Below are 27689 nucleotides of genomic sequence, written 5' to 3' on the forward strand. Positions count from 1 at the left end.
TATTAGTTCTTGACTAATATTAATTAAACAATATAATTTCTCTTTTAATATATTATTCTTATAATATATTAATAAATCATAATAACCTTTCTCTTCATAAATCATCCTATCAAGTTGCTTTGGTGAAGGCAACCCAAAAGGACCATGCACAACCGGGTCAAATACATACCAAAATAGTTACGGGCTTAGACACTAATCCAACAGGGTGTCCTTGTAACACTAGGATACTAGTAAAAGATGAGAGATTGTGCATTAACCTAATGCACTAAACTGGAAAGTGAAGTCACCACAGGGAAAGAAGAATAGTGAAAGATACCTGAAGGTATTTCTCGGGCCTGAAAGGAAGACAACCAATATGAATACCGTCTCGAAGTATGCACATAATGGAAAATAAATGTGACAATAATAAGTTTATAAGAGTACGTTACCCTAGGGTACTACACTACCATGATGAACAGTTTAACACAAGGAACTTTTTAAGCTCTACTTACAAGTTCTGAGATTTGTGATAAAAAGTTAAGTTTTTGCGGAGAATGTGATAAGGGAGTCGGAAGGAATAAAACTTCAAGATGTGATAACCAGATGATAAGCAACTGGAATATGATTTTACATGATGGAATATAGAATAATGCAAATTGAACATCAAGGATTTTATAGTACTAAAAACGTGTGGACAAGAATAAACACTTGAAGTTTGTTGATAAGGACTGTCAAGAAGACGATTGTGAGAAAAGGAAATATTTAGAATCTCTATGAATGAGTCATGGAGGGATGAACTACTACAGTGCAAGAATCATAGGGTGACTTGGACCATAAAAAAAATACCCTTATTTCTTTTAAGGGTTAGATGGTAAAAATAATACAGAAGCATGGCGATGTGATGTTACAAGAGCTCACAACACTTTGGAGTCCAAGTAAGAACAACATGTACTGCTTATAATTATAGGTGACATTAACGAACCAAGGATACCAGATTTAGAGATTCCAAGTTGTGCTACACGGTCCAAGCACACTCAAGTACAACTGAGTATAAGATTTTGGTATTAGAGTTAATTTAAATTCGATAACCAGAAAAGGAGTTGGAAAACTTGTGATAATGAGATCCTATGTTATGAGTTGATATATAGGATAGAACATTGAATCAAAGCATTAAGTGTCGCTCGACTGTGACTATGGGCACATAAATCAATTTATATAAAAGTTGGTTACCTATCCACAAGTAAGGGACAAGAAATATAAAAAAAATGTATGATGTTACATGAGAAGCTAAACTGACAAATTACAGCATGGAAGAGCCGAGTACTCTAATAGCAATGTTGAAGGACACATGAATGACGAGAATATGATAGATGTTATATATAATCATTGGTCAAATGCAAAGGCAGAATTCGAGATCCATGAGGAGTAAATGTGAAGCAAAGAGTTTTCGTGAACAAATAAACGAAACAGTTTACTACATGTTGATGATTATCTTGTGATTTAACCATAAAATAAATGCCTTCATTTCTTTTAAGGCGTAGATAGCAGGGAAGAATCAAGTTACACGTGACGAGATCATTCGGATCCAACAATATTTATAAAGTTGATTTGAAACAACTCCAAGTGCTTCAGATATTATTATCATGGTTTGCTTAGGCTTGCATACTAAATAAATGTGTTAACTCATGAAATAATATTTTGGTTTGACATGCCAGTTAAAGTGAATGAAAAGAGACAGGGACAATGTTCTGTAAGTATATATATATATATATATATATATATATATATATATATATATATATATATATATATACTGGGATAGTATGGTACCCATTGGTACAAAGTTAGTACTCAATGAATGATATACATGATTATGCTATCTTGTGGATAATGCTGAAGGAAAACATTTATAGTATAAATTGACTTGCAGGCCTGGTTGAAGGTAAGGTGTCATTCCTATGACTATTAAGAAAGACTTTTGGGAAGAAAAGAAAGTATATAAATGAAAGGTCATGAAGAGTGATTAAACTTTAAGTACGAAACATAATAACGGGTTAATTACGACTATAGAAATGGAAATGAAATGGTATGTGTACCACAATATGTTTTTGCATGTATTCCATACGAGATGTTATTATGTAGACCATGCAAATCTTGTTTTAGCAGGCATTCAGGCCAAGATGAAAGTACTATGTTAAGTTTAAGACTATGCCACTAGAGAATGTCAAAAAGGGATAGTTGAAAAGATATATCGGAAACCAAGTCTTGGTAATGACTTACTAATTGAATTAGTAAATAATGGAATGTTGGTGACATGCTTGAGCATAAAGGGACATACTTAGGCAAATTTAAACCTAAGTAAAGAAACAGACGAATGTTGACTTAGAGGTTGAAGGGACCCGGTAAGGCTTCCTACATGCCTTAAAATTTATTATACATGATGCGACTATATGTCTTAAAATAATTGATATCATTTCACCAGCAATGTATTATAGCAACCATGTATATGGGTGTCTATAATAAGGGTTACTATGGTAAAGTGAAATGTTTTAATATGGCATTGTACTTTAATTTTAACCCGTTACCTTTTTAATTTTTATGTTAATTGTCAATAGAAAGCTAAAAAAGATTAATTAAACAGTTTAAGATAGAGGGCAAGCAGGGATATTTTTGTCTTTTTTGTTTTTTATTTTCAAACAAATAGATTAACTAAACAGTTTAAGATTAAGGGCAAGCAGGGGTATAAATGTCTTTTTTTTCAAGTCGGGAGTAAAGAAAGATATCTGAGAGTGAGTGGAAGTAGTGGTATTTTTGTTATTTGTTTATATTTCCAACTTTGTTGTTACAATATATGACTTTGATGAAATGTATACATATTTTGGCTCATTGTTTCTAATTTTGCATCATATTAGATTGAAAATACAAGTATATCATCTAATACCAATAGGAGTACAAGGGCTTTAAGTTATTTGTTTTTAGTCTTAATAAGTAGTTATAGTTTTCTTTTATCATAACCAAATATATTATGTAATAAAACGCAACCTAGTTGGTCAATGTAGATGGATTTACCGCATATATATTTTGGAAGATTGTGGGTTCGAACCCCACTTACACCATTTTTTTATTTTTTTTTTTATAAATTACATGTTTGTTAACTCTGTCACACACTAGATACTATCATTAAGTAATTTCCTTTATCATTACGTAATTTCCTTTATCAATACATAATTTACTTTGTTTTCGATATATCTTTGATGATCCATACCCATTGACTGATTATGAATATTCATTTAATATGAATTTTCTTTGAAGCATTCTCTGGTCACTACAAATTCCTTGCTAATACAGAATAAATTCTTCCAGATATTGATATAGGTACGCATACATCACATTTGTATAAGTTCTTTAGGAACATAAAAAACAACCCTCAATATAAGAATTTTTGCTATTTGGTTTGATAATGAATTGAATTACTATGCATATATTCTATAATCTACAATTAACGTTAATTTGGTTTCCATGTATTTGATTTATTTATTATAATGTGTTATTTTCCTTTATGTACACCAACTGTTTGATAAAAAACATCAATGAATAGCTGATCTTACTTATTGAATTCATGTATGATTATTGTAGCATCAAAATGGATAGTCTTGGATGGCATCATTTAGAACCACAGAGACTTATATAAAAGGTGTTGCAGAATTTTAAAATATGCCATTACGTAATTACAAGATTTCTAGGAATGTCGATCCTTTAGATACCAAAATAAAGATAAAAATTCCATGTCCATGTATAAAGTGTGTAAACCACATATCTCGTTCGGTTGGTGTGGTAGATGCTCACCTATTCAGTAATGGAAATGATCAAACCTACAGGAACAAGACTAAACATGGAGAAAAAGAGGAACCACCAATTAATTATGTTTATGAAGAGGATTTTGCCATGGAAACATCATACGTTCTTGAATCCACAGACTTCACAAGAGAAATGCCAACAGATGCTGCAAAAACAGTGGAAATGGTTGAAGCTACAGGAGATAATTTCATTGGGGACCCTGACAAGTTTAGAGAACTGATAGATAATGCTGAGAAGCCCCTATATAAAGGGTATCCCAACTTTACAAAGTTATCTGCAATCATACACCTACTCAACTTAAAGAGTAAGTATGAAGTATCAGATAAGTACTTTATAGAATTATTAGTTTTGATCAAGAATATGTTACCAGAAGGAAACGAAATGTACAGTAGTACATATGAGGCCAAGAAAGAATTCAAAGAAATGGGTTCAGGGTATACAAAGATACATGCATGTGTTAATAACTGTATACTTTACATGATCAAATACAAAGACACGATAATATGTCCCACTTGTGGTAAAACAAGATGGAAGGTAAATGAAGAAACAAATAAATTTTACGAGAATATTCCAGCAAAAGTCTTGTGGTACTTTCCAATAGTTCCACGAATGAAACGACTGCTTCATTCAAAGACTACTGTAAAATATTTAATATGGAATAAAATTGATAGAAAAATGGATATCGGTGTTTTACGTCACCCAACAGATTCACCAGCATGGGCTGCCATAGATGAGAAATTTCCTGACTTTGCTAGCGAACCAAGAGATTTGCGGCTAGGCGTTTCGGCCGACGGGGTCGATATGAATAGAGGAAATAGGAATCATAGTGTATGACCTGTTTTAACAGTCATTTACAACCTTCCACCATGGTTATGTATGAAGATAAAGTTTATCATGCTTTCGTTATTAATATCAGGAGCACCAAGAAACGATATTGATGTGTTCCTTGCACCTTTGGTTGATGATCCACATATATTATTTGATAATGGAGTTGAAACATATGATGCATATGCACAAGAAAAGTTTAATCTACGTGCAGTTGTGTTATGGACAATTAATGATTACCCTGCTCTAGGTACATTATGTGGTTGTCATTACAGCGGGTTCAAGGGATGTGTTGTGTGTGGTGAACAAACACACTGTATTAGACTCCCTGAATCAAATAAGCAAAGTATGCTGGTCACAAACAATATCTACCGTATGACCACCCGTTCAGAAGAAGAAAGAGGGTGTTCAATGGAGAACAAGAGTTCTCACCATCTCCAGTACCTATGACTAGGGATGAAATATTCAAATTTATAATTAATAAATCGGGTAAAGTATCTAAGGGAAAGGAATCAGAATTCCAAAAATCTTCTATAGGAAGAGGTGGGAATATAACAAAAAAGAGTGGGTACTTCAGATGTTAACCAACAAGATACCACATACTGGAAGAAATTTAATATATTGTATAGACGGTTGAGGTACTGGCAACACAATTTGACTCCACATTGTTTAGATTTTATACACATTACAAAAAATGTAGGAGAGAGTCTAGTCGGAACAATGATGAACGTTCCGGGGAAGACGAAAGATGGTTATAAAGCTCGATTGGATTTGGTGTATTATGGGTTAAAACTAGAGTTGCATCCTAATAAAGACGGGAACAACACCACATTCTCCTAGTAGGTTGCACATTGACAAAAGAGGAAAAAGACAAGTTTTTAGAAACTTTATACCACTTAAGCGTTCCACAAGGATATTGTTCTAGTTTTTCTAGTTTGGTGAGTCCGAAGGATAGGAAGCTGATCGGACTCAAGTCACATGACTATCACATGATCATGCAACAATTTTTGCCATATCAATTCGGTCTATTATGCATCCACCCACCAGAGATGCTATTACTAGGTTTTGTTTCTTTTTCAAAACAATATGTAGCAAAGAAATCAAAGTGAATGAGCTCGATAAGTTGCAAGAGGAGTTATGTGTGACCTTATGCCTTCTTCAAAAACAATTCCCACCATCATTTTTTGATGTGATGATTCACTTAACCGTTCAGCTTACTAAGGAAGTAAATTTATGTGGTACAACATTCTTTAGATGGATGTACCCATTCAAAAGGTGTATAAAGTTAATTAAGGGACACGTACGAAACAAAAATAGAACAGAAGGCTGCATTGCGGAAGAGAATGTTGCAGAAGAGATGATTGAGTTTTTTTGTGAATTCATAAAAAACATGGATACTATTGGTCTTCCACCTGACAATCATAACACAAGTAGTGGAATTCAGATAGGTGAAGATAGCAAGTTCTACTACGAATGTCACTCCTCTATCAGCTGCTAAACCGGTAGAAGTTTCTCCACCACTCTTCAGCAAAGTACATTTCTTTGTATTGCAAAATACATATGAAGTACTCACGTATATTAAGTAAGTTTTCTTACATGTATGTAATTTTTTTGTTATTGTACATTATTGTGTTCTTTTCATAATAACATTTAGATATGTACAGTCAACACATGGATTTTTTTGCGACAAAACACCCGATTAAACGAAAAGAACAGCTAGAGAAAGAGCACATTAATAGATTTGGTCATTGGTTACGACAGGAAGTATATTATTTTCATATATGTTGTTTTTTTTCCTTTAATTTATTGGGGATGAGCATAACCGGTCCTAAGTGGCACCCTAACACATTGAGTGGCTGTTATAGCAATGTACTATGGCATGTACTTTCCAATACACTCTTGCTAATCATTGTGTATTTTTTTATATCTTAAATTCATATTCTAATACTATTCAGGTAGATAAGGAGTTATGGGTATGCAAAGAAAGTGTAATAGAGACAATGAGATGGATTTCACATGGACCAAACAAAAACATTACTAAATATGATGTATATGCTATCAATGGTTATACTTTTCGCACAAAAGCTCGTGAAGGAAAATTTTACCAATACAGTGGGGTTAGTGTCGTTGCAACTGACACACACATTAGTAAAGAAGTTGTAACGTATGTCAAAAATACTTATTATGGTGTTTTGCAAGAGATATGGGTACTAGATTATCATTTTAAACAAATTCCAATTTTCATGTGTGCTTGGGTTGACATTAAACATGGGCTCAAGAAGGATAGACTAGGGTACATACTAGTTGAGCTAAATAGATTAGGCCATAAAGATGACCCCTTCATATTGGCCTCACAAGCATGACAAGTATTTTATGTGACAGATCCACTCGATCAAAAAATATCTATTGTCATCAACACACCTCCCAAAAGTTTCAGAGATGTGTATGAGGATGTCGATGAAGAATTTAATACTATAGTTTCTCCTTATAATGATAATATACTGCCACGTGTTGACCCACTTGACTTGCAGAAGGAAAATGTTTACTTTCGGACTGACTGTCGGGTTATTGTTATATGTACGATATGTGTTTCTTAATTATATCCTAATATTACATATATTTCATATCAACCTTTAGTATGCCATGATCTAAATTTGTAGCAATATTATTATTCCATCTTTTGACATATTATAATCTTTACTTTTGTTTGTAGAAGGTAAAGGCCAAACCTTGATCCCGTTACCATTATGGACATTTTAAGGTAATTTCAACCCACAAACATATAATCTCCGTCACCATTATGGACATTTTAATGTATTATGTGTTACTCATATAGTATGTTTAAGGTAAAGATAAAACATTTCGATGTAGGTCTTGACAGATGCATGCAATACTTTGTGTTTGGCTCTCTAATGCTCAAAAAAGGATAGTTACTTCCATAAAAGATAAGAAAATGTTGCTTGGAAGTTTGCTTCAGTATGCATGCTAGTAACTACTCTGTATGGTGTTTCGTCCCAAATTGAAAATATTACCCTTATTATTTCTTTTAGTTTAATAAAAATTGGTGTTTAGATATAATTATAAGAATTTAGTGTATGTTTCTATCCTTTTAATTGTAATGTTTCCAGCACATTGTTGCCAATTCATATTTAATACAATTTATCTACTTAGTCATTCAATTTCTCATTGTTTTTTTGAATTGTGTGATCAGAAGTCGAAAAGGGGCATTTTAAAGTTGAATGCTATTGTTGGTATTCTCTGTGGGAAACTGTTTTGGTTTGTATTTTCAGCTCTAAAAGGGAATATAATAAAAAAAAACCTAAGACAATTTTACTACAAAAGGGCAATAGGGTCTTTTACAATTTTTGGGGTTCTAGATGTAGAAATTGGTACAGACCATAGTAATAATTTATGTCCCCTTCTAGGGTATTTTGGTTGACTTAAAGGAGCCCTTCAGATGAAACTTTAACCATTTGTTTTGTACATGTTGACATCACTCCAAATGTTATATGACCAAAATAGGTCCCAAAAGTCAAACTGATTTATAACCAAAAATCATTTGATGTAGGTAATTCCAACAGTCTTCAAATGAAAATTATTACATTTTTTTTTTGCAAAAACTGTCCCAAGCTCTAGTAATAAGTTATGCGGTTTGGGTTTGAGTCAATGGATCTATATAAGTCAAATGGTTGACTATTCCAAAAAGGGTATTTTGATGAAGAATATTCTTTAAATTTATACACAAACTAGTACAAAAAGAATGACCATTACATAATTATAGTCGCACATTCAATGACCATACTATAATTATACTGATCAAACATTATATTTCTTCTAACAAGATTTACTTATAGACACACATAATAATTATAAGCATAACCAAATGCAACTTAGACTCATAATTGTTTTTTCAAAGCCAATTCATCATATTTTGACACACATAAGAAAAAGCACATAACCATAAACCACTAAAGTTAACTTGTTTTCTTGATTTTACTTAGTCACTACTAAACGCCACCTATGGACACACAAATTGTAACGTCCCAAAAATTAAGACCAAAAATTTCAATGGTTACAATTAATAAAACCATTATCCAAAACAATATCATAAAACCATAGTGAAATGAAAGTATATTAATAAACACCCAAGTACATCAGAGTCATGAAAATGCGGAACAATATGGTGTGTGCAATGCAGTCATCCCGATCTCTTCCCCTTCGAACCAGAAGAACCTGAAACATAAACTAAAAACCATAAGCAGAAAGCTTAGTGAGTTCCCCAAAATACCACATACCGTACATATCAAACATGTAATGGGCCCCGCCCGTCATCGGGCCCCGCCCGACATTGAGCCCATATTGGAACAAATCTGTCAGTCATCATGATATACATACATACAAACACATAAACACATGCAAGAATCACAAAGATAAATAGCATAAAATATAATCATCAGGCCCCACCCGGCATCGGGCCCCGCCCGGAAAATATAACAGAAAACATACATGCAGAGTCACGCAGAAAACTAGCATCCTAATCATAATAAACCATGGGATGGAATTAGTGCCTTCGACCCGCTAAACACAGTGACGAAACTCACCTCAACCTGCTGAATCTCTCAAATAAAATCTCGGTTTGCGGATCCGAAAAGTCCCCATGCTAACAACATCAAATAATATCCAGTTAATAACTGGATCTCGGCCCATAATCAAGAATCTAAATAACTTGTCCAACATCTAGGGAAAAAGACCATTTTACCCTTTCCTTACTTGGCCCAAAACCAAGGCCCAACCCTTTTTCTCAAAAGTCCCAGATTCCTATATGGCATCCCAAGGCCCAATATGGCCTAACTTCCTAATTGGGCCTAAAAATCATCATGGAGCTAATTCCAAGAAAGCCCATAGTCTAGAAATGGCCCAAAGTCAAAAGTACAGTGGCCCAACAAGGCCCAAACCCTAAAATTCCAAAAAATGGCCCAAACCCGTAGAAGTCAACCAATGGTCAAACTTCTGAGTACGTTGGGCGTACTCAGACTTACACTTAGTGTACTCCTTTTGAGACAACCAACCCAACTGTAACGTCCAGTTTCTGGTACGCATTTATTTACAAATTATTCATTTTTATAGATCTACTCGACGAGTTGGAAGCCCCAGACTCGTCGAGTAGATTTGAGTTTTGGACGCGAGATTCCAGCCACCTACTTGACGAGTCAAGAGCCCTCGAGTCGGCGAGTAGGTCTGTTAGAGTGAAACCCTAATTTTGGGGTTTTGCACCCTACTTAAGCATCTTAATCCCCACCCATTGGCCTTATTTCCAGCCTCCTTGTCCTAAACCATAATCCATGAAACCCTAGAGTGTCTTGTGAGTTGTGAGCCATTCTTGAGTGTCTTGGTGTGTTCTTGAAGCTAGAAGAAGAAGAAGGAGCTAGAAGGTTCAAGGAGAAGATAACAGATCCAGGGATTTCCTTCGATCCTCATCACTTTCTGGTAATCAAGTCTCTAACCTGACCATTCATTTCTTTGATCTATTTACTTCCATTTTATGAGGGATTTGGTGCAAGAACCTTGGTCTTTGGGATTTGGACATCCCAAGTGACTTATATTTCAGATCTGAGATCTAGGAGGGGTTCCGTGGCATAAAGGTGTAAACTTTATGACCATGGAAGCCCCATGCAAGTTTATAAGCATTAATATGTCATTTTTAGCCCTAAGAGGCCATGCATGAAAGGAAAGCTAGGAACTTTACGTGTCCAACTGAAGTCCAAGGCCTAGATCTATTATAGTGTGCTTTGGTTTAGAGTATTATGGCTTGTGGACCAATATCTATGTTCTAGAGAGTTAGGGTTTGAGCTAAACCCATTAAGAAGGACTAAGAGTGGGTAAATTTGGAAACTTTACCCTTAAAAAGTGTATTCCCAGTGTGTAGGTGAAGTATGGAGTTTAGACCTGAAGGGTAGGAGCTTAATCCATTGAGATGGCTCAATCAGACAGAGAAACTCGGCGAGTCCATTGAGGGACTCGACGAGTTAAATTAGTTTGTCCCGTTTTAGATTCAGAGAGAACTCACCGAGTCGGTGAAGGGACTTGACGAGTTAAATTGGTTGATCGCGACTGTGAGAAGCCTGGGAACTCTCCGAGTCAGGGGGAGACTTGATAAGTTAGATCGCGATTTCAGGTTCTAGGACTCGACGGGTTGATGGAGCAACTCGACGAGTTGGGTCAACCAGAAGGTTGACTTTGACCCAAGCGTTGAATTTGACCAGGGGTAAAATGGTCATTTTACCCTAAGAATGATTATCATATTTTGATTAAGTTTTTTTATGAAATTGATAGTCGGGGATTCGTCGGAGCAGCAGTCAGAGATTCCTCACTTGAGATTTCAGCGGTCAGCCTTACGAGGTGAGTTTCCTTAAGTAGGAACGGGTATACGGCACCAAGGCCAACCCGTATATGTGATATGATAGTAGCTGAGTGTGGGCGAGGCCCGAATCTCATAGTAGCCTAGTGTGGGCGGGGCCCGAATCTCATAGTGTTATTTGAGTATAGTTATGTGACTGCTTGATAGGAATAGATATACTTGTTGTCTGTGTGATACGTTTATGCATGTTAGACAGCGAAGTGTGGGCGGGGCCCAAATCTCCTAGACAGCGGAGTGTGGGCGGTGCCCGAGTCTCCATGAGAGTGGGCGGGGCCCGAATCTCCTAGTTGCATGTTATGTGTATGGTATGTGGTAGTTTTGGGAGACTCACTAAGCTTCGTGCTTACAGTTTTCAGTTTTGGTTTCAGGTACTTCCGGTAGCAAGGGGAAGGGCTCGGGATGATTGCAGTGCACACACTATTTGTTCATCTTGAGATCTTTATTCTCTGATATTTTGATATACATTGATATGATGTTTGAGATATTATGACATGTGTTTTGGATAACTATGGTTTTATTAATAATTAAAAACGAAATTTTTGGTCTGTATTTTTGGGATGTTTGAAGTTGGTATCAGAGCCTTGGTTTGAGGGATTCGGGCACACTCTCGGGTGTGTATGAACTCAAACTAAGGACTTGGTATGAAAATTTTCGAAAAGAAAATCATTTTATAAAAGTAACTTTGAAAATAAGAAAAGGATTTTTGAAAAGAGGAAAGGGTGTGGTGCATGCAATCAGCCGACCTCAAGTAAGTACTCCCAAATTACCCATGCAAGTTTATGTTAAGATATGTTTATGGGAACTGCATGCTAGATTTTTACTAAGGATGTAGGAAGGATGCCTTATGTGCCTATTATATGTATCAGCTTTATGAGAATTGCATGCTAGTTTAGGACTAAGGATCTAGGGAGGATGCCTTATGTGCCTGTTATATATACCCCCAGCTTTATGAAATGCATGCTAGTACAAATTAGTCAATGATGGACTGAATGTGATATGCTTGATTATCTTTACTCGATGCTAGAATGTTGCTTGCTTTGTGCTTTTAGGAGTTCTAGTTATCTTCTACTAGCTAGTAAATGAATATGTTAAGTTACATATTCTGAGGATTAAATAATTTCAAAAGGTTAGGTCTAGCTCTATTGCGCAACTCTCGTTTGAGTCCAACCGTTGTAGGGTAGGACCTCTCATTCGAAGAATTATCTAGTCTTAGTGATGGTAATAGTATTCACGAGCTAGTTAGGGAGATAGCAGGGACTTCTTATGCAGCTGATGGCGGAGAGTGGGATGGAGAGTACCCTAGGGCAAGCCTAGGATGAGATTAGCATGAGATGAGCGGTAGTAGTAGAAGGGACTTGGTGGAGTCAAGACAGTTCTTGAGGAAAATACGGATAGATGTGGAAGGTAGTATGGGCCCGTACTACTGAAAGCAGAGGATCCGTACTCGAATCAAGGAAGGCTGAGATGAATCCAAGAAACTTGTAGTGTGTCAAATCCCTCGAGATATGATGAGTATACTGATGTTTTTTATGGTGTATTTTTAGTATGGTGACGCTACACACAAGGCCAGTTGGCACTTTAGCACTGGTGAGGGATCAGGCTCGGGCTCTGGTGCCGAGCAGCTTGACGAGCAGACGAGGGAGTTCATCTCGTCTGAGATTACACGTACCATTCTAGACCAGACTCATGTGATATTTGGTTTGATCAAAGAGGGTATTTTGGAGCTTCTGGATGAGAAGCTAAGCGCTTTCCACACCGAGGTGGCGGCCATGATGGGGTTGCGCACACTGACTTTCTGGGAGTTCAGGGCTTGTGGAGCTCCCGACTACCATGTGGCTCGGGACCCCATTGCAAGCACCAGATGGTTGGCAGATTTCGCCAACGCATTCCGCACCAGCAAATGTCCAGAGGGGGACAAGGTTAGACTTGCGTCCAGTCTTCTGAATGACAGGGAACGTGACTGGTGGGAGGAGGTTGGGAGAGCCATTGGAGATGATGCAGTTTTGTATGCGATGACCTGGAGAGATTTTTTGACCAGGTTCAGGGCCGAGTTTGCACCTGTGATTGAGGTGAAACAGTTAGCGAGGGAGTTCCAAGATTTGGAGTAGACGAAAGAGACTGTGGCCAAGATCACCGCCAAGTTTACGTAGAGGGCCCTTCTCGTTCTGTAGTATGTGGAAGACGAGGAGATGAATAAGGCCCGATACCATGAGATGTTGCGGAGCGATATCCGCCAGTTTGTGAGCCTCTCCGGCTGCAAGACGCTGGAGGATATGATTGCTAGGGCTCGTGAGAGAGAGAGAGAGAGAGAGAGAGAGAGAGATTAATTTAGAGATGGAGAGGAAGAGGAAGCTAGAGTCTATGTCTGACGTGGAGGGCTTGGGAAAAAAGCCCAACCTAGATTCCCGAGGGAAGGGACAGCAGGGAAGAGGCCACTGCGGCAAGTGTGGCAGTGGGCATGATGGTCCGTGTAGGGCTGGTAGTTCGGGCTGCTTCAAGTGCGGCCGAACTGGGCATGTCAGCAAGGATTGTACTGCTACCACCACCATCACATCCTCTGATCTGATTTACTTTCAGTGCAATCAAAGGTGCCACGAGAGGTCCCAGTGTCCGAGCTTGGCAGCATCAGGGAAGGTGGCGGCACCCGCCCCTGCTACATTGAGTATTACAGATGGCCGTCAAGGCAGGGCAGAGACACCAGTGGCGAAGAGCAGAGCCTTAAAGTTGACAGCAGAGGAGGCACGTGCAGCTCCTGATGTCATTACAGGATCGTTCTTAGTGAACGGTATATCAGCCTTGGTACTGTTTGATTCGGGAGCTCCGGGGGACCTGGATTGCCCACTAGATGTGGAGATAGCAGATGACAGGACCGTTAGGGTTGCGAGCGTTCACAGAGGTTGTACACTACAGTTATTCGATGAGCAGTTCTCAGTAGATCTGGTTCCTATTCCCTTATGAGGGAATAAGGTTATAGTGGGTATGGATTGGTTGAGCCCCAATGGGGTAGTGATCGACTACGAGCAGGAGCTAGTGAGGATTCGGACTCCTAGTGGGGGAGGGAATGTGATGCGAGGTGAGAGGCCACAGCGCGAACCGTTTTTATGTTCAGCCGCAAGGGTAAGGCGCTACCTCCAGTAGGGTTGCACAAGATATGTCGCTTATGTTATGGATACCCGGGATAAGGGTAAGGCGACAGTTGGTGATGTGCCGGTAGTGCGAGAGTACCCGGACGTATTCCCGAAGGATTTACCTGGGATACCTCTGGAGAGACAGGTTGAGTTCAGGATTGACCTAGTCCCTGGTGCGGCTCCGATAGCCAAGGCACCATATCGGTTGGCTCTTCCCGAGATGCAGGAGTTGTCTACGCAGCTGCAAGAGCTGCTAGACAAAGGATTTATCAAACCGAGTAGTTCGCCATGGCGAGCCCCGGTCCTGTTTGTGAGGAAGAAGGACGTGCCGTATCGGATGTGCATAGACTACCGGGAGCTAAATAAGATAACGGTGAAGAACCGTTACCCACTCCCGAGGATTGATGATTTGTTTGACCAGATACAGGGTGCATCTTGGTTCTCCAAGATTGATCTGCAATCGGGTTATCACCAGATGCGAGTCAGGGACGAGGATGTGCAGAAGATAGCTTTTAGGACTCGCTATGGTCATTATGAGTTTGTGGTGATGCTGTTTGGTCTTACCAATGCTCCAGCCGCGTTCATGGACCTCATGAACCGTGTGTGCAAGCCGATGCTGGATCGGCCTGTGATTGTTTTCATTGATGATATCTTGGTCTATTCCAAGACTCAGGAGCAGCATGAGGAGCACCTAAGGGAGGTGCTGGAGACACTGAGGAGGGAGATACTTTTTGAAAAGTTCTCCAAGTGTGAGTTCTTGTTGCGTGAGGTGCAGTTTCTTGGGAATCTCGTCAACTAGAAGGGTATTCTGGTCGATCCGGCCAAGATAGAGGCCGTGATGCAGTGGGAGGTTCCGAGGTCTCCAACTGAGATTCGGAGTTTTCTTGGTCTAGCGGGTTATTGCCAGAGATTTATCCAGGATTTCTCCAAGATCGCTGTTCCTTTGACCCGACTGACCAAGAAGTCGGTGACATTCTGGTGGGGGCCTGAGCAGCAAGCAGCCTTCGAAACTCTTAAACAGCGGTTATGCGAGGCACCGATTTTGACTCTGCCTGAGGGAGTTGATGACTTCGTGGTTTATTGTGACGCGTCGATTACGGGCATGGGTGCAGTTTTGATGCAGAGGGGTCATGTGATAGCTTACGCGTCAAGGCAGCTGAAGCCTCACGAGGCTAACTATTTGACGCATGATTTAGAGCTGGGGGTTGTGGTTTTCGCCCTCAAGATTTGGCATCATTACCTCTACGGGTTTCGTTGTACCATTTACACGGACCATAAGAGTTTGAGGTACCTCATGGATTAGCCGAATTTGAACATGAGGCAGCGTTGGTGGTTAGATGTGGTGAAGGATAATGACTCTGAGATCCTTTACCACCCGGGCAAGGCCAATGTGGTGGCCGACGCCCTGAGCCGCAAGGAACGAGCGGCTCCGATTAAGGACATCTGTCTGAGGATGAAAGTGATTACTCCATTGCTAGAGCAGATCAGAGAGGCGCAGGTTAAGGGCCTGAAGGAAGAGCGCCAAAAGTGCGAAAGGATCGTAGGTCGGGTGGCCTCATTTGATTATGACAACCGATGGTTGTTGACCCTGCATGGGATCCATCCATCCCGGGGCGACGAAGATGTATTGGGATCTTCGCCCAGATTACTGGTGGCCCTACATGAAGTGGGACATAGCGTGGTATGTGGAGAGGTGCTTGACCTGCAGGAAGGTCAAGGCCGAGCATCAAAGACCACACGACAAGATGCAAATGTTGGATATTCCCGTGTGGAAATGGGAAGATATCACTATGGATTTCATTACCACGCTTCCCAGGACTGCACGTGGGGTAGATTCGATATGGGTCATCGTGGATCGGTTGACCAAGAGTGCTCATTTTATCCCGATCCAGGACAGCATATCGGCCGAGAAGCTGGCCGAGATATACATACATGAGATAGTGGCACGATATGGGGTGCCTGTCTCGGTGGTGTCAGACCGAGATGCCCATTTCACTTCTAGATTTTGGAAGCGGTTTCACGAGGAGATGGGTGCTTGTATCCATTTCAGCACCGCTTTCCACCCTCAAACGGACGGGCAGAGCGAGAGGACGATACAGACTCTCGAGGACATGCTATGCGCATGTGTTTTGGATTTTAGTGGCAGTTGCGATACGTATAACAACAGTTACCATGCCAGCATAGACCGACCTACCTTTGAGATGCTCTACAGGAGGAAGTGTAGGACCCCAATCTGTTGGGGCGAGGTCGGTCAGAGAGTCATGGGGAGTATTGAGGTAGTACTCAAGACTACAGAGCGGATCCAGCAGGTCCGTAGCAGGCTTCAGAGTGCTCAGATCCAGCAGAAGAGCTACGCCGACAAGCGGCGTTCAGACCTAGAGTTTCAGGTGGGCGATATGGTCCTCCTGAAAGTGTCACCTTGGAAAGGTGTCATCCAATTTCGGAAACGAGGCAAGCTGGGCCCCATATACATTGGTCCTTTCTGGGTTATAGCTCGGGTGGTCAAGGTGGCATATCGGTTGGATCTCCCAGCAGAGCTCAGTCAGATCCACAACACTTTCCATGTTTCCCAATTGCGGAAGTGCCTAGTGGATGATTCAGTGATTGTGCCCTTGGAGGATATTCAGGTTGACGACAGTGTGAACTACATTGAGAGACCGGTGGCGATTCTGGATCACAAGATTAAAACCTTGAGGAAAAAGGTTGTTCAGTTAGTGAAGGTGCAGTGGCAGCACCACAAGGGTTCAGAGTGGACGTGGGAAACCGAAGAGGAGATGAGGGAGCACTACCCGGAGTTGTTTTCAGATGCAACAGACTTTGAGGACGAAGTTTAAGACAAGTGGGGTAGAATTGTAACGTCCGGTTTCTGGTACACATTTATTTACAAATTATTAATTTTTATAGAGCTACTCGACGAGTTGGAAGCCCCAGACTCATCGAGCAGATTTGAGTTTTGGACGCGGGATTCCAGCCACCTACTCGACGAGTCAAGAGCCCTCAACTCGGCGAGTAGGCCTGTTAGAGTGAAACCTTAATTTCGGGGTTTTGCACCCTATTTAAGCATCTTAATCCCCACCCATTGGCCTCATTTCCAGCCTCCTTGTCCTAAACCCTAAAACACGAAACCCTAGAGTGTCTTGTGAGTTGTGAGCCATTCTTGAGTGTCTTGGTGTGTTCTTGAAGCTAGAAGAAGAAGAAGGAGCTAGAAGGTTCAAGGAGAAGATAGTAGATACAGGGAATTCCTTCCATCCTCATCACTTTCTCGTAATCAAGTCTCTAACTTGATCATTCATTTCTTAGATCTATTTAATTCCATTTTATGAGGGCTTTGGTGCAAGAACCTTGGTCTTTGGGATTTGGACATCCCAAGTGACTTATATTTTAGATTTGGGATTAGGAGGGGTTCCATGGCATAAAGGTGCAAAATTTATGACCATGGAAGCCCCATGCAAGCTTATAAGCATTAATATGGCCTTTTTAGCCCTAAGAAGCCATGCATGGAAGGAAAGCTAGGAACTTTACGAGTCCAACTGATGTCCAAGGCCTAGATCTATTATAGTGTGCTTTGGTTTAGAGTATTCTGGCTTATGGACCAAGATCTATGTTGTAGAGAGTTAGGGTTTGAGCTAAACCCATTAAGAAGGACTAAGAGCGGGTAAAGTTTCCAACTTTACCCTTAAAAAGTGTATTCCCAGTGTGTAGGTGAAGTATGGAGTTTAGACCTGAAGGGTAGGAGCTTAATCCATTGAGATGGCTCAATCATATAGGGGAACTCAACGAGTCCATTGAGGGACTCGACGAGTTGAATTAGTTTGTCCCGTTTTTGCTTCAGGTAGAACTTGCCGAGTCGGTGAAGGGACTCGACGAGTTAAATCGGTAGATCGCAACTGTGAGAAGCCTGGGAACTCGACGAGTCAGGGGGAGAATCAACGAGTTAGATCGCGATTTCAGGTTCTAGGACTCAACGAGTTGATGGAGCAACTCGACGAGTTGGGTCAACCAAAAGGTTGACTTTGACCCAAGCATTGACTTTGACCAGGGGTAAAATGGTCATTTTACCCTAAGTAGGATTATCAGATTTTGATTAAGTTTTATTATGAAGTTGATAAGCGGGGAGTCGTCGGAGCTGCAGTCAGAGATTCCTCAATCGAGATTTCAGCAATCAGCCTTACGAGGTGAGTTTCCTTCAGTAGGAACGGGTCTACGGCACCAAGGTCGGCCCGTATATGTGATATGATAGTAGCTGAGTGTGGGCGGGGCCCGAATCTCATAGTAGTTGAGTGTGGATGGGGCCTGAATCTCGTAGTGTTATTTGAGTATAGTTATGTGACTGCTTGATAGGAATAGATATACTTGTTGTCTGTGTGATACTTGTATGCATGTTAGACAGCGGAGTGTGGGCGGGGCCCGAATCTCCATGAGAGTGGGCGGGGCCCGAATCTCCTAGTTGCATGTTATGTGTATGGTATGTGGTAGTTTGGGGAGATTCACCAAGCTTCGTGCTTACAGTTTTCAGTTTTGGTTTCAGGTACTTCCGGCAGCAAGGGGAAGAGCTCGGGATGATTGCAGTGCACACACCATTTGTTCAGCCTGGGATGTTTATTCTCTGATATTTTGATATTCATTGATATCATGTTTGAGATATTATGACATGTGTTTTGGATAACTATGGTTTTATTAATAATTAAAAACGAAATTTTTGGTCTGTACTTTTGGGATGTTTCACCAACCCATCACTTAATCAGTTAAGCCATCATGGCAAACTCTCAGATCTAATCCGAAATGGTGACTTAACAAGTAAAGTTGGCAACTTTACTTCCACGCATGTCTTAATAAGATCCAAAACTCAAAGGGAACCATAACAAGGAACCTAACACATGCATGGACCAAAATAACTCTTAAAGGCTGAATTTTTATGGACAAGGGATATCGAAGGTGCTAAGATCTAATATCCATGGCTTCTGGAGTAGACCATAATCTCAAATATGGATTAAAGGACCCAAAATGCACAAATAACACCCGAAGTTGGATCCAGCATAAGGAATCATCAAGATTAGAGCTTTTTACCTCAAATGGCTTGCTAAGATGAAGATGACTCTGGATCTACAAGCTCAAGCCACTCCCAAGTAACCTCTAAGTGTTCTTCTTCTTCTACTTCACCAAAAACACCACTAAAACTCACTTCCAAGCTCAAATCTCACAAATGACAATTAGGGTTTCGATCTTAGGGTATAGAGGGATGGAGGTTGTTCGCTAGGAGGTCCAAAGGTGTCTTAAGTTGTTTAAATAGGGTAAAAAACCAAAAAATTAGGGTTTTCCCCTGCATTACCTATGACTTGCGTACTCCCACGTACGCACCGCGTACGTAGGTGCATCCACGATCCACCAAAGAGCTAGTACGCTAAACGTACTCATAGAGTACGCCCGACGTACTAGCTAGGGACTAAAATGATAGAAATCTTTACATTAAGGGGTTAAAAAGAAACATACCAAAATCTCGAATGCTACAATTCTCCCGCACTTGAATTAGACTTCGTCCTCGAAGTCCGCTGCCCCAGATAACTCTGGGTAGTGCTCCCTCATTTCGTCCTCCAGCTCCCTGGTCCATTTTGAACCCTTGTGGTGCTGCCACTGAACTTTCACCAACTCAGAAAAAATTGTTCTTCAAGGTTTTCGTCTTTCTGTCAAGAATCGCCACCAGTCTCTCAATATAATTCAGGCTTTCATCCACCTGAATATCCTCCAATGGAGCCATCACGGAATCATCCATTAAACACTTCTGAAAATGAGAGACTTGAAACGTGCTATGGATCTGAATAAGCTCATCGGAAAGATCCAAGCGATAAGTAATCCGACCCACCCGGGAAAAAACCCTAAAAGGTCTGACTTACCTGGGGCCCAACTTGACCCTCTTTCTGAATCGGATGAAATATTTCCAAGGTGACACCTTTAGGAGAACCATATCCCCAACCTGGAACTTTAGATCTGATCGGCGCTTGTCGGCATAGCTCTTCTGCCAACTCTGAGCTGTCTGGAGTCCACCTCGAACCTGCGGAATCAACTCAGTAGTCTTAAGTACCACCTCAGTACTCCCCATAACTCGCTGATCGGCCTCACCCCAACATACCGAGGTCCTGCATTTCCTCCCATAGAGCATCTCAAACGGAGGTCAATCGATGGTGGCGTGATAATGGTTGTTATACGGAAACTCCGCCAAAGGGAGATACGTATCCCAACTTCCAACGAAATCTAATACACACGCCCGAAGCGTATCCTCCAAGGTCTGGATAGTCCGCTCGCTCTGACCGTCATTCTGCTGGTGGAAATTCATGTTTAAATGCAGATGAGTATCCAACTCCTCATGGAACCTCTTCCTAAATCTGGAAGTAAACCGGACGTCCGTGTATGAAACCACAGAAACTGACACCCATGCGTCCCACAACCTCCCTGACGTATATGTCGGCCAACTTCTCCGCAGAGATATTCTCCTGAATCAGAATAAAATGTGTGCTCTTGGTCAATTGATCCACGATGACCCAAATCGAATCCACTATGTGCGCTGTCCGAGGCAACTTCGTAATGAAATCCATGGTGATCTCCTCCCATTTCCAAACGGGAATGTCTAATGGGTGTATCTTGTCGTGAGGCGCTGATGCTCAGTCTTGAATTTCCTACAAGTCAAGCACCTCTCTACGTACCAAGCTACATTCCACTTCATACAGGACCACCAATAATCAGGATGAAGATCTCTATACATCTTTGTCGCCCCGGGATGAATGATTTTGTGCCTTTTCATCAGAACCTAACGCGCACCACCCCAATAAGGTACCCACACCCTCCGATGGAGAGTCAATAATCCCTAAGCTATCATAGTCGAAGGAAGCCACCTGACCCACTATACGCTCACTCTTTCGATGATCTTCCTTCATAGCCTCGACCTGAGCCTCTCGAATCTGCTCCAAGAGTGGACTAATCACTGTCATCCTGATATGGATATCCCTGATCGGAGCTGCGACCGCCTTGTGGCCGAGAGTATCGGCCACCGTATTGGCCTTCCTCGGTTGGTAACAAATCTCACAATCATAATCCTTCACCACATCCAACCATCGGTGCTGCCTCATGTTCAGATTCGGCTGATCCATCAAATACCTCAGGCTGTTGTGATCCATGTAAATAGTACAGCGGACCCCATAGAGGTAATGTCACCAAATTTTGAGGGTGAAAACCACAGCCCCCAACTCTAAATCATGCGTCGGATAATTCGCCTCATGAGGCTTCAGCTGCCTCAAACCGTAAGAAATCATGCGACCTCTCTACATCAGAACTGCACCCAAACCCGTGATCAACACGTCACAATAAACTACGAAATCCTCGACTCCCTCCGGAAGGGTAAAAATCGGTGCCTCACACAATCTCTGTCTCAGGGTATCAAAAGCTGCCTGCTGCTCAGGCCCCCAACGAAAAGTGACAGTCTTCTTCGTCAACCGAGTCAGAGGAATCGCTATCTTGGAGAAATCCTAAATGAACCACTAATAGTAAACCCCAGGAAACTCTGAATCTCAGATGGAGACCTCGGAACCTCCCACCTCATCACGGCCTCGACCTTCGCCGGATCGACCAAAATACCACTCTAGTTGACAATGTGCCCCAGAAACTGCACCTCGCACAACCAAAACTCACACTTGGAGAACTTCGCATAAACTTTCTCCCTCCTCAGAGTCTCCAATACCTCCCTCAAGTGCTCCTCATGTAGCTCCTAGGTCTTGGAATAGACCAGGATGTTATCAATGAATACAATCACAAACCGGTCCAACATCGGCATGCATACGCGGTTCATGAGGTCCATGAACGAACTGGAGCGTTGGTGAGCCCAAAGGGCATCACCACGAACCCATAATGTCCATAACGAGTCCGGAAGGCCGTCTTCTGCATATCCTCCTCTCTGACCCTTATCTGATGATAACCCGAACGTAGATCAATATTGGAAAACCAAGATGCACCCTAAAGCTGGTCAAGCAAATCATCAATCCTTGGGAGTGGATAACGGTTCTACATCGTTAATTTATTCAACTCCCAATAGTCAATACACATCCGATGCGACCCATCCTTCATTTTCACAAACAAAATCAGTGCTCCCTATGGTGAACTGCTCGATCGAATGAACCTTTTGTCTAAAAGCTCTTTGAGTTGTGTAGACAACTCATGAATCTCCGGAGGGGCTAACTGATATGGTGCTTTGGCACAAACGTCCAAAAATAAAACACACATCAATCCAACTCTCCCAAAGCTCCAACAAACATCTTGCTAAGCACAAACGATACAAAAGATTGGGTAGCCCCCGAATCAAACAATATCAATGCAAAGATACTATTCATGCGGAACGATCCAAAAATAAAACACACAAATATAAGCAGACAAATCAATATAAATAAAGAGATAAGGAAAAGATGCATACCTGTCACCGCATCAGGTGTTGCGTGAGCCTCCTCGGCTGTCAGCTGAAAAGCCCTGCTGGAGCGGGTGCTACCATTGGTCCTGCTGCTGCCAAACTCAGAAAATTGGCCTTCTTATGGCCCCTCTGATTGAAATGGAAGAAAATGAGATCAAATATCATGGTGGTGGTGGTAGTAGCAGTACAATCACTGCTAATATGACCCATCCGGCCGCACTTGAAGCAACCAAAACCACCCACCATGCACGTCCCATCGTGCGTCTTTCCGCACTTGCCATAGCGGCTCCGGCCCTACTGACATGTTAATCTCGAATCAAAAACCTTGGGCCTCTTGCCCGAACTCTCTGAACCCTGAACCTGATCCGACTTTCTCTTCCTCTCCATCTCCAAATCAATCTCTCTTTCCCTAGCCCTCGCTATCATATCATCCTGTTTCTTTCAACTGGATTGGCTCACAAATTGTCGGATATCACTCCACAACATCTCATGGTATCTCGCTGTCACACCCCCAAACCTGAACGGCGGAAACGTTTGGGGCGGAGGACGTCATATTCACTATCATAACAATTGAATAGTAAAGAAAGTACACACCACCATAACATATATATTTGAAAAGTTTACATGATTGAAAGTGTTTCATGTTTAAATATCAAATACAATATGGCGATCCAAAATATGTTACTAACGCCAGCGCGTTAGTCTTCAAAAGTAGTTGCTACCTGGCTTAGCGATTTCCTGAGAATACAAGTTATTTCAAAGAAAAAGTGTCAACATTTAAGTTGGTGAGTTCATAAGTATATATTTGTATAAATGTATTCCATTCGAAAGCTTCGTGTTTGTTTTCCAGAAAATCCGATATTTTCTCATAAAAGGAGTTATGAATCTTTGTTTGTATAATATGAATGTGTTGAATCAGGAAAAACCTATATTTTCCTAATAGTGGAGAGTAGTCTCAAATGTCCAAGACTATGATTTTGTAAGTAAATATGTCATACTTAAAATAATGATGCATAGTTTTATTAGTAAACAAAACTATAAGAAGTTTGAAATTTCGCGTAAAGATAATTGTAATATTACTTTTCCCGCAAAAACATAAATACCATAATAATTGTCTATCCTGTGAGTTTTCATAACCATACTATGATGGATTTGCCTGCGGCGATGTTCTTCAGGCGTCGAAGCGATATGATATTTGTCACCCCGCGGACTGTAGCTAACAGTCAGGGCGCATGATCATCAGTCCCGTATAGATCTATACACACGTATCACGTTCTCACAACAGAGACTCTGGTTATAAAACAGGGCTTTCTGGCGGTACCTTGACAGGTATGGTGAAGACGATTGACAACCATATTCTCAATTAAGTCACGTATTTTGAAATATATATGAATGATTTATGAAAAGATTACCCTTTCTACAGTGTTAACAAAGGCATAATAATGAGTTGCATTTTCTCGTATAAACATGATGTTGTAGTTAAAATGGTTACCCTTGGTATGATGTAGCATGCAGAAATATAAATGAAACATATTTCTATATATAAAACATATTGTATCCCATGAGGGTAAAGTTTGTGATGTGTGATGTTTTATATGTTAACAACTTCATATAATAGTTAAAACCATAGTAAGATAAGTATAGCAAAAGATTGATGTTTTTCACCCGAGTTTAACCGTGTGTTTACTTGTATTCCCCCCTTAAAAGCATTTAAAAAGGTATTTAAAAACGTAGTGATAGGGGTATGAACTCACTTGGTAGCTTGAAGAAGGTGAGACAAAAATCGATCAGAACTTCGACTGGAGAAAGCTGATTTTTCGGGATTCTCGGGAATCTCGGGAGCGTAAAACTTCCTTCGGAACTTGGATATGAAAACCGAGGCTTCGGGATGGTTTCGAGGGGTTAAACGCAGAGCAAAAGCACGAGAATGAGAAGAATTGATCAAAAGAACTCGGCAACCTCGCATGCCCTTTTACAGGGGCTTAACCTCGCACGTATGCTGGGCGTACGAAGCTCTACGCGAGGCGTAGTTCGGATCAGACCTCCAGGTGTCGAGCTCCGGATGGTGCAACGTGGTCGCTTCTGGGCCGAGGAAAGCAGCTGTACGCTGCGCGTAGCTATCTCGTACGCAGGGCGTACCTCGGTGTCGACATGTACGCGGGGCGTACTCCTCGGTACGCTGGGCGTACCCTTCGGATCAGATCGGACTCGTCAGCACTTCGGATATTATCCGAATAAATAATTAAATTTATATATTTTAGTTATTTAAAAACTTCCGAAAATCATAACTCTTGCATACGATCTCCGTTTTCGACGTTCTTTATATCCACGCGTAGGTGAGACCATGCTCTACAATGTTCGCTTAGACTCCGTCGGCTAATTTTGATTGTATTTTTAATATTATATTTTTAACAGGCCGGGACTGGAAAAGTCCGTTAAAAATCCATAACTTCTTCATCCGACGTCCGTTTTTGTCTGTCTTTTTACCGTTGTATTAGTATTGATGAGATCTTCGATTCCCGTTAAGGTTGCGTTGGCTAAAAGTCGTCCGATCTCTATTTCAAGTTTTTAGCTGTCTACTGCTATGTCTGAAACTTCGAAAAATCATAACTTCCTCATACGAAGTCAGATTTGGACGTTCGCTTTATGTATCCTTACGGTTTAGTGATATCTACAACTTTCATTTAGATACTTAAGGCTAAAAAGTATTTTATTGAAATTTCGTGTTTTACACTTAACAGTGTTTTGCCGGTTTTGTTGCGGATTTTTGATTGGTCATAACTTCTTCGTTATAACTCGGATTTTTGTGTTCTTTATATTTTTGAAAACCTTGATACGATATCTACCACTTAGTACATTCACATTGAGATTTTTGAACATTTCATTTTTGACATTATTCATATTATATTAAGATAGCTTACCAAACTTGACTTTGGATCGTTACATTGATTCGAAATATCGGGTTGTTACATCATCCCCCCGTTAGAGGGAATTTCGTACCGAAATTATTTACAAGGTAAGTGTCTATGGACTAGGGAAGAGATGCGGGTACTTTTGTTGTATCTGATCTTCTCGCTCCCAAGTGAATTCGGGTCCCCGCTTAGCATTCCAGCGAACCTTCACTATTGGTATGCGACTCTGCTTAGTTCGTTTGATTTCCCTATCCATGATCTTGACGGGTTCTTCCACAAAATTAATATTTTCATTCAGTTTGATTTCCTTGAGTGGAATCACGAGAGTTTCGTCGGACAGACACTTCTTTAGGTTAGATATATGAAACACCGGATGTGCTTTGCTAAGTTCGATTGGAAACTGAAGTCTATATGCTACTGGACCAATCCTTGCAATAATTTCGAAGGGTCCAATGTACCTTGGGTTTAGTTTTCCGCTCTTCCCGAAGCGTATCATGCCCTTCCAGGGTGAGACCTTCAGAAGAACGCGGTTACCAACCTGAAATTCCAAGGGTTTTCGTCTTTTGTCGGCATAGCTCTTTTGTCTATCTCTTGAGGCTTTCAGTCGCTCTCGAATTTGAACGATCTATTCAGTCGTTTCCCTTATGATTTCCGGACTAGTGAGAGTGCTATCAGGGACTAGACCTTTTGCCAACTGCGTGTCGCCCACTTCCGCCCAGCACAGAGGTGATCTGCACTTGCGGCCGTAAAGGGCTTCGAATGGAGCAGTCTTGATGCTAGTGTGATAACTGTTGTTATAAGAGAACTCAACCAATGGAAAGTGGCTGTCCCATGCTTTACCGAAGTCGATTACACAGGCTCGCAACATGTCTTCTAGGGTTTGGATCGTTCTCTCACTCTGCCTGTCAGTTTGTGGGTGATAGGCTGTACTCACATCTAGCTTAGTACCTAAGGCCTTCTGTTGCGTTTGCCAGAACCTTGAAATGAACCTATTGTCTCTATCCAAGATGATAGATATCGGTACACCATGAAGTCGCACGATCTCTCGGATGTAGGTTCTTGTTAGTTTCTCCATCTTATCGGTCTCTTTGATTGGCAAGAAGTGGGAAGATTTGGTTAACCTGTCGACGATCACCCAAATGGTATCGTGATCACCCTGCATCTTGGGTAGTTTGGTTATGAAATTCATGGAAATCTGCTCCCACTTCCACTTAGGTATTTCGGGCTGATGGAGTAGACCTGAGGGCTTCTGATGTTCTACCTTGACTTTGGCACAAGTCAAGCACTTTCCCACATAGGTAGCAATTTCTGCTTTCATGTTTGGCCACCAGTAGAGTTGTTTGAGATCCAGATACATCTTATCTGAACCTGGGTGCACGGAGTATCGGGTCTTGTGTGCTTCGTTCATAACTATCTCTCTGAATCCACCGAACTTTGGTGTCTAGATTCGGTTTATGAGGTAACGAACTCCGTCACTCTTGATCTCAAAATTCTTGTCCATCCCTCTAAGTGCTTCACCTGTCAGGTTTTCGGGTTTCAAGGCTTCCAGTTGAGCTTCCTTGATTTGCGTTGACAGATGTGAATGGATCGTCATGGTTAGCGACTTCAATCTTCGACCAGAGCACTCCTTACGACTAAGGGCATCTGCCACCACATTGGCTTTTCCCGGATGATAACGAATCTCACATTCGTAGTCGTTGAGTAGCTCAACCAAACATCTTTGCCTCATATTGAGCTCTTTCTGATCGAATATATGTTGAAGGCTCTTGTGGTCTGTGAAGATGGTGCACTTTGTACCGTATAGGTAGTGCCTCCAGATTTTTAGGGCGAACACCACTGCTCCAAGTTCTAAGTCGTGAATGGTGTAGTTTACCTCGTGCATTTTTAGTTGTCGTGAGGCGTACGCAATAACCTTTCCTCGCTGCATTAGTACACAACCCAGCCCTTGATTGGATGCATCGCAGTATACTACAAAGTCTTCTGTCCCCTCTGGAAGAGACAAAATGGGTGCACTGCACAAGGCTTGCTTCAAGGTTTGGAATGCAGTATCTTGCTTTTCCCCCAATTGTAGGTTACACCCTTCTGAGTCAGGGAGGTAAGAGGTTTTGCAATGCTGGAGA

The 27689-nt window shown here is 41.1% G+C and overlaps 1 protein-coding gene across 1 annotated transcript; it reads left to right on the forward strand.

Annotated features, from left to right (window-relative positions):
• Positions 1–3693: 3693 nt before the first annotated feature.
• LOC145113023 (uncharacterized) lies at positions 3694–8101 on the forward strand. Its single transcript, XM_079049134.1, has 8 exons — positions 3694–4663; positions 4754–4912; positions 5363–5501; positions 5755–6137; positions 6317–6426; positions 6618–6779; positions 7376–7378; positions 7874–8101. Exons 1-8 carry the CDS (start codon positions 3694–3696, stop codon positions 8099–8101), a joined length of 2154 nt encoding a protein of 717 aa, XP_078905260.1.
• The last annotated feature ends 19588 nt before the right edge of the window (positions 8102–27689 follow it).

Source organism: Lactuca virosa, chromosome 5, assembly GCF_052849685.1.
Source record: "Lactuca virosa cultivar CGN04683 chromosome 5, Lactuca_virosa_CGN04683_v6, whole genome shotgun sequence".
Lineage (NCBI taxonomy): Eukaryota > Viridiplantae > Streptophyta > Magnoliopsida > Asterales > Asteraceae > Lactuca > Lactuca virosa.

What these genes read in the sequence shown, in the direction of transcription:
- LOC145113023 (XM_079049134.1), top strand. Translation starts at nt 3,694, where the DNA reads ATGCCATTACGTAATTACAAGATTTCTAGGAATGTCGATCCTTTAGAT. An exon ending in TAGAGGAAATAGGAATCATA is followed by an intron (nt 4,664 to 4,753) that starts GTGTATGACCTG and finishes TATTAATATCAG; the next exon opens with GAGCACCAAGAAACGATATT. An exon ending in AACAACACCACATTCTCCTA is followed by an intron (nt 5,502 to 5,754) that starts GTAGGTTGCACA and finishes AACAATATGTAG; the next exon opens with CAAAGAAATCAAAGTGAATG.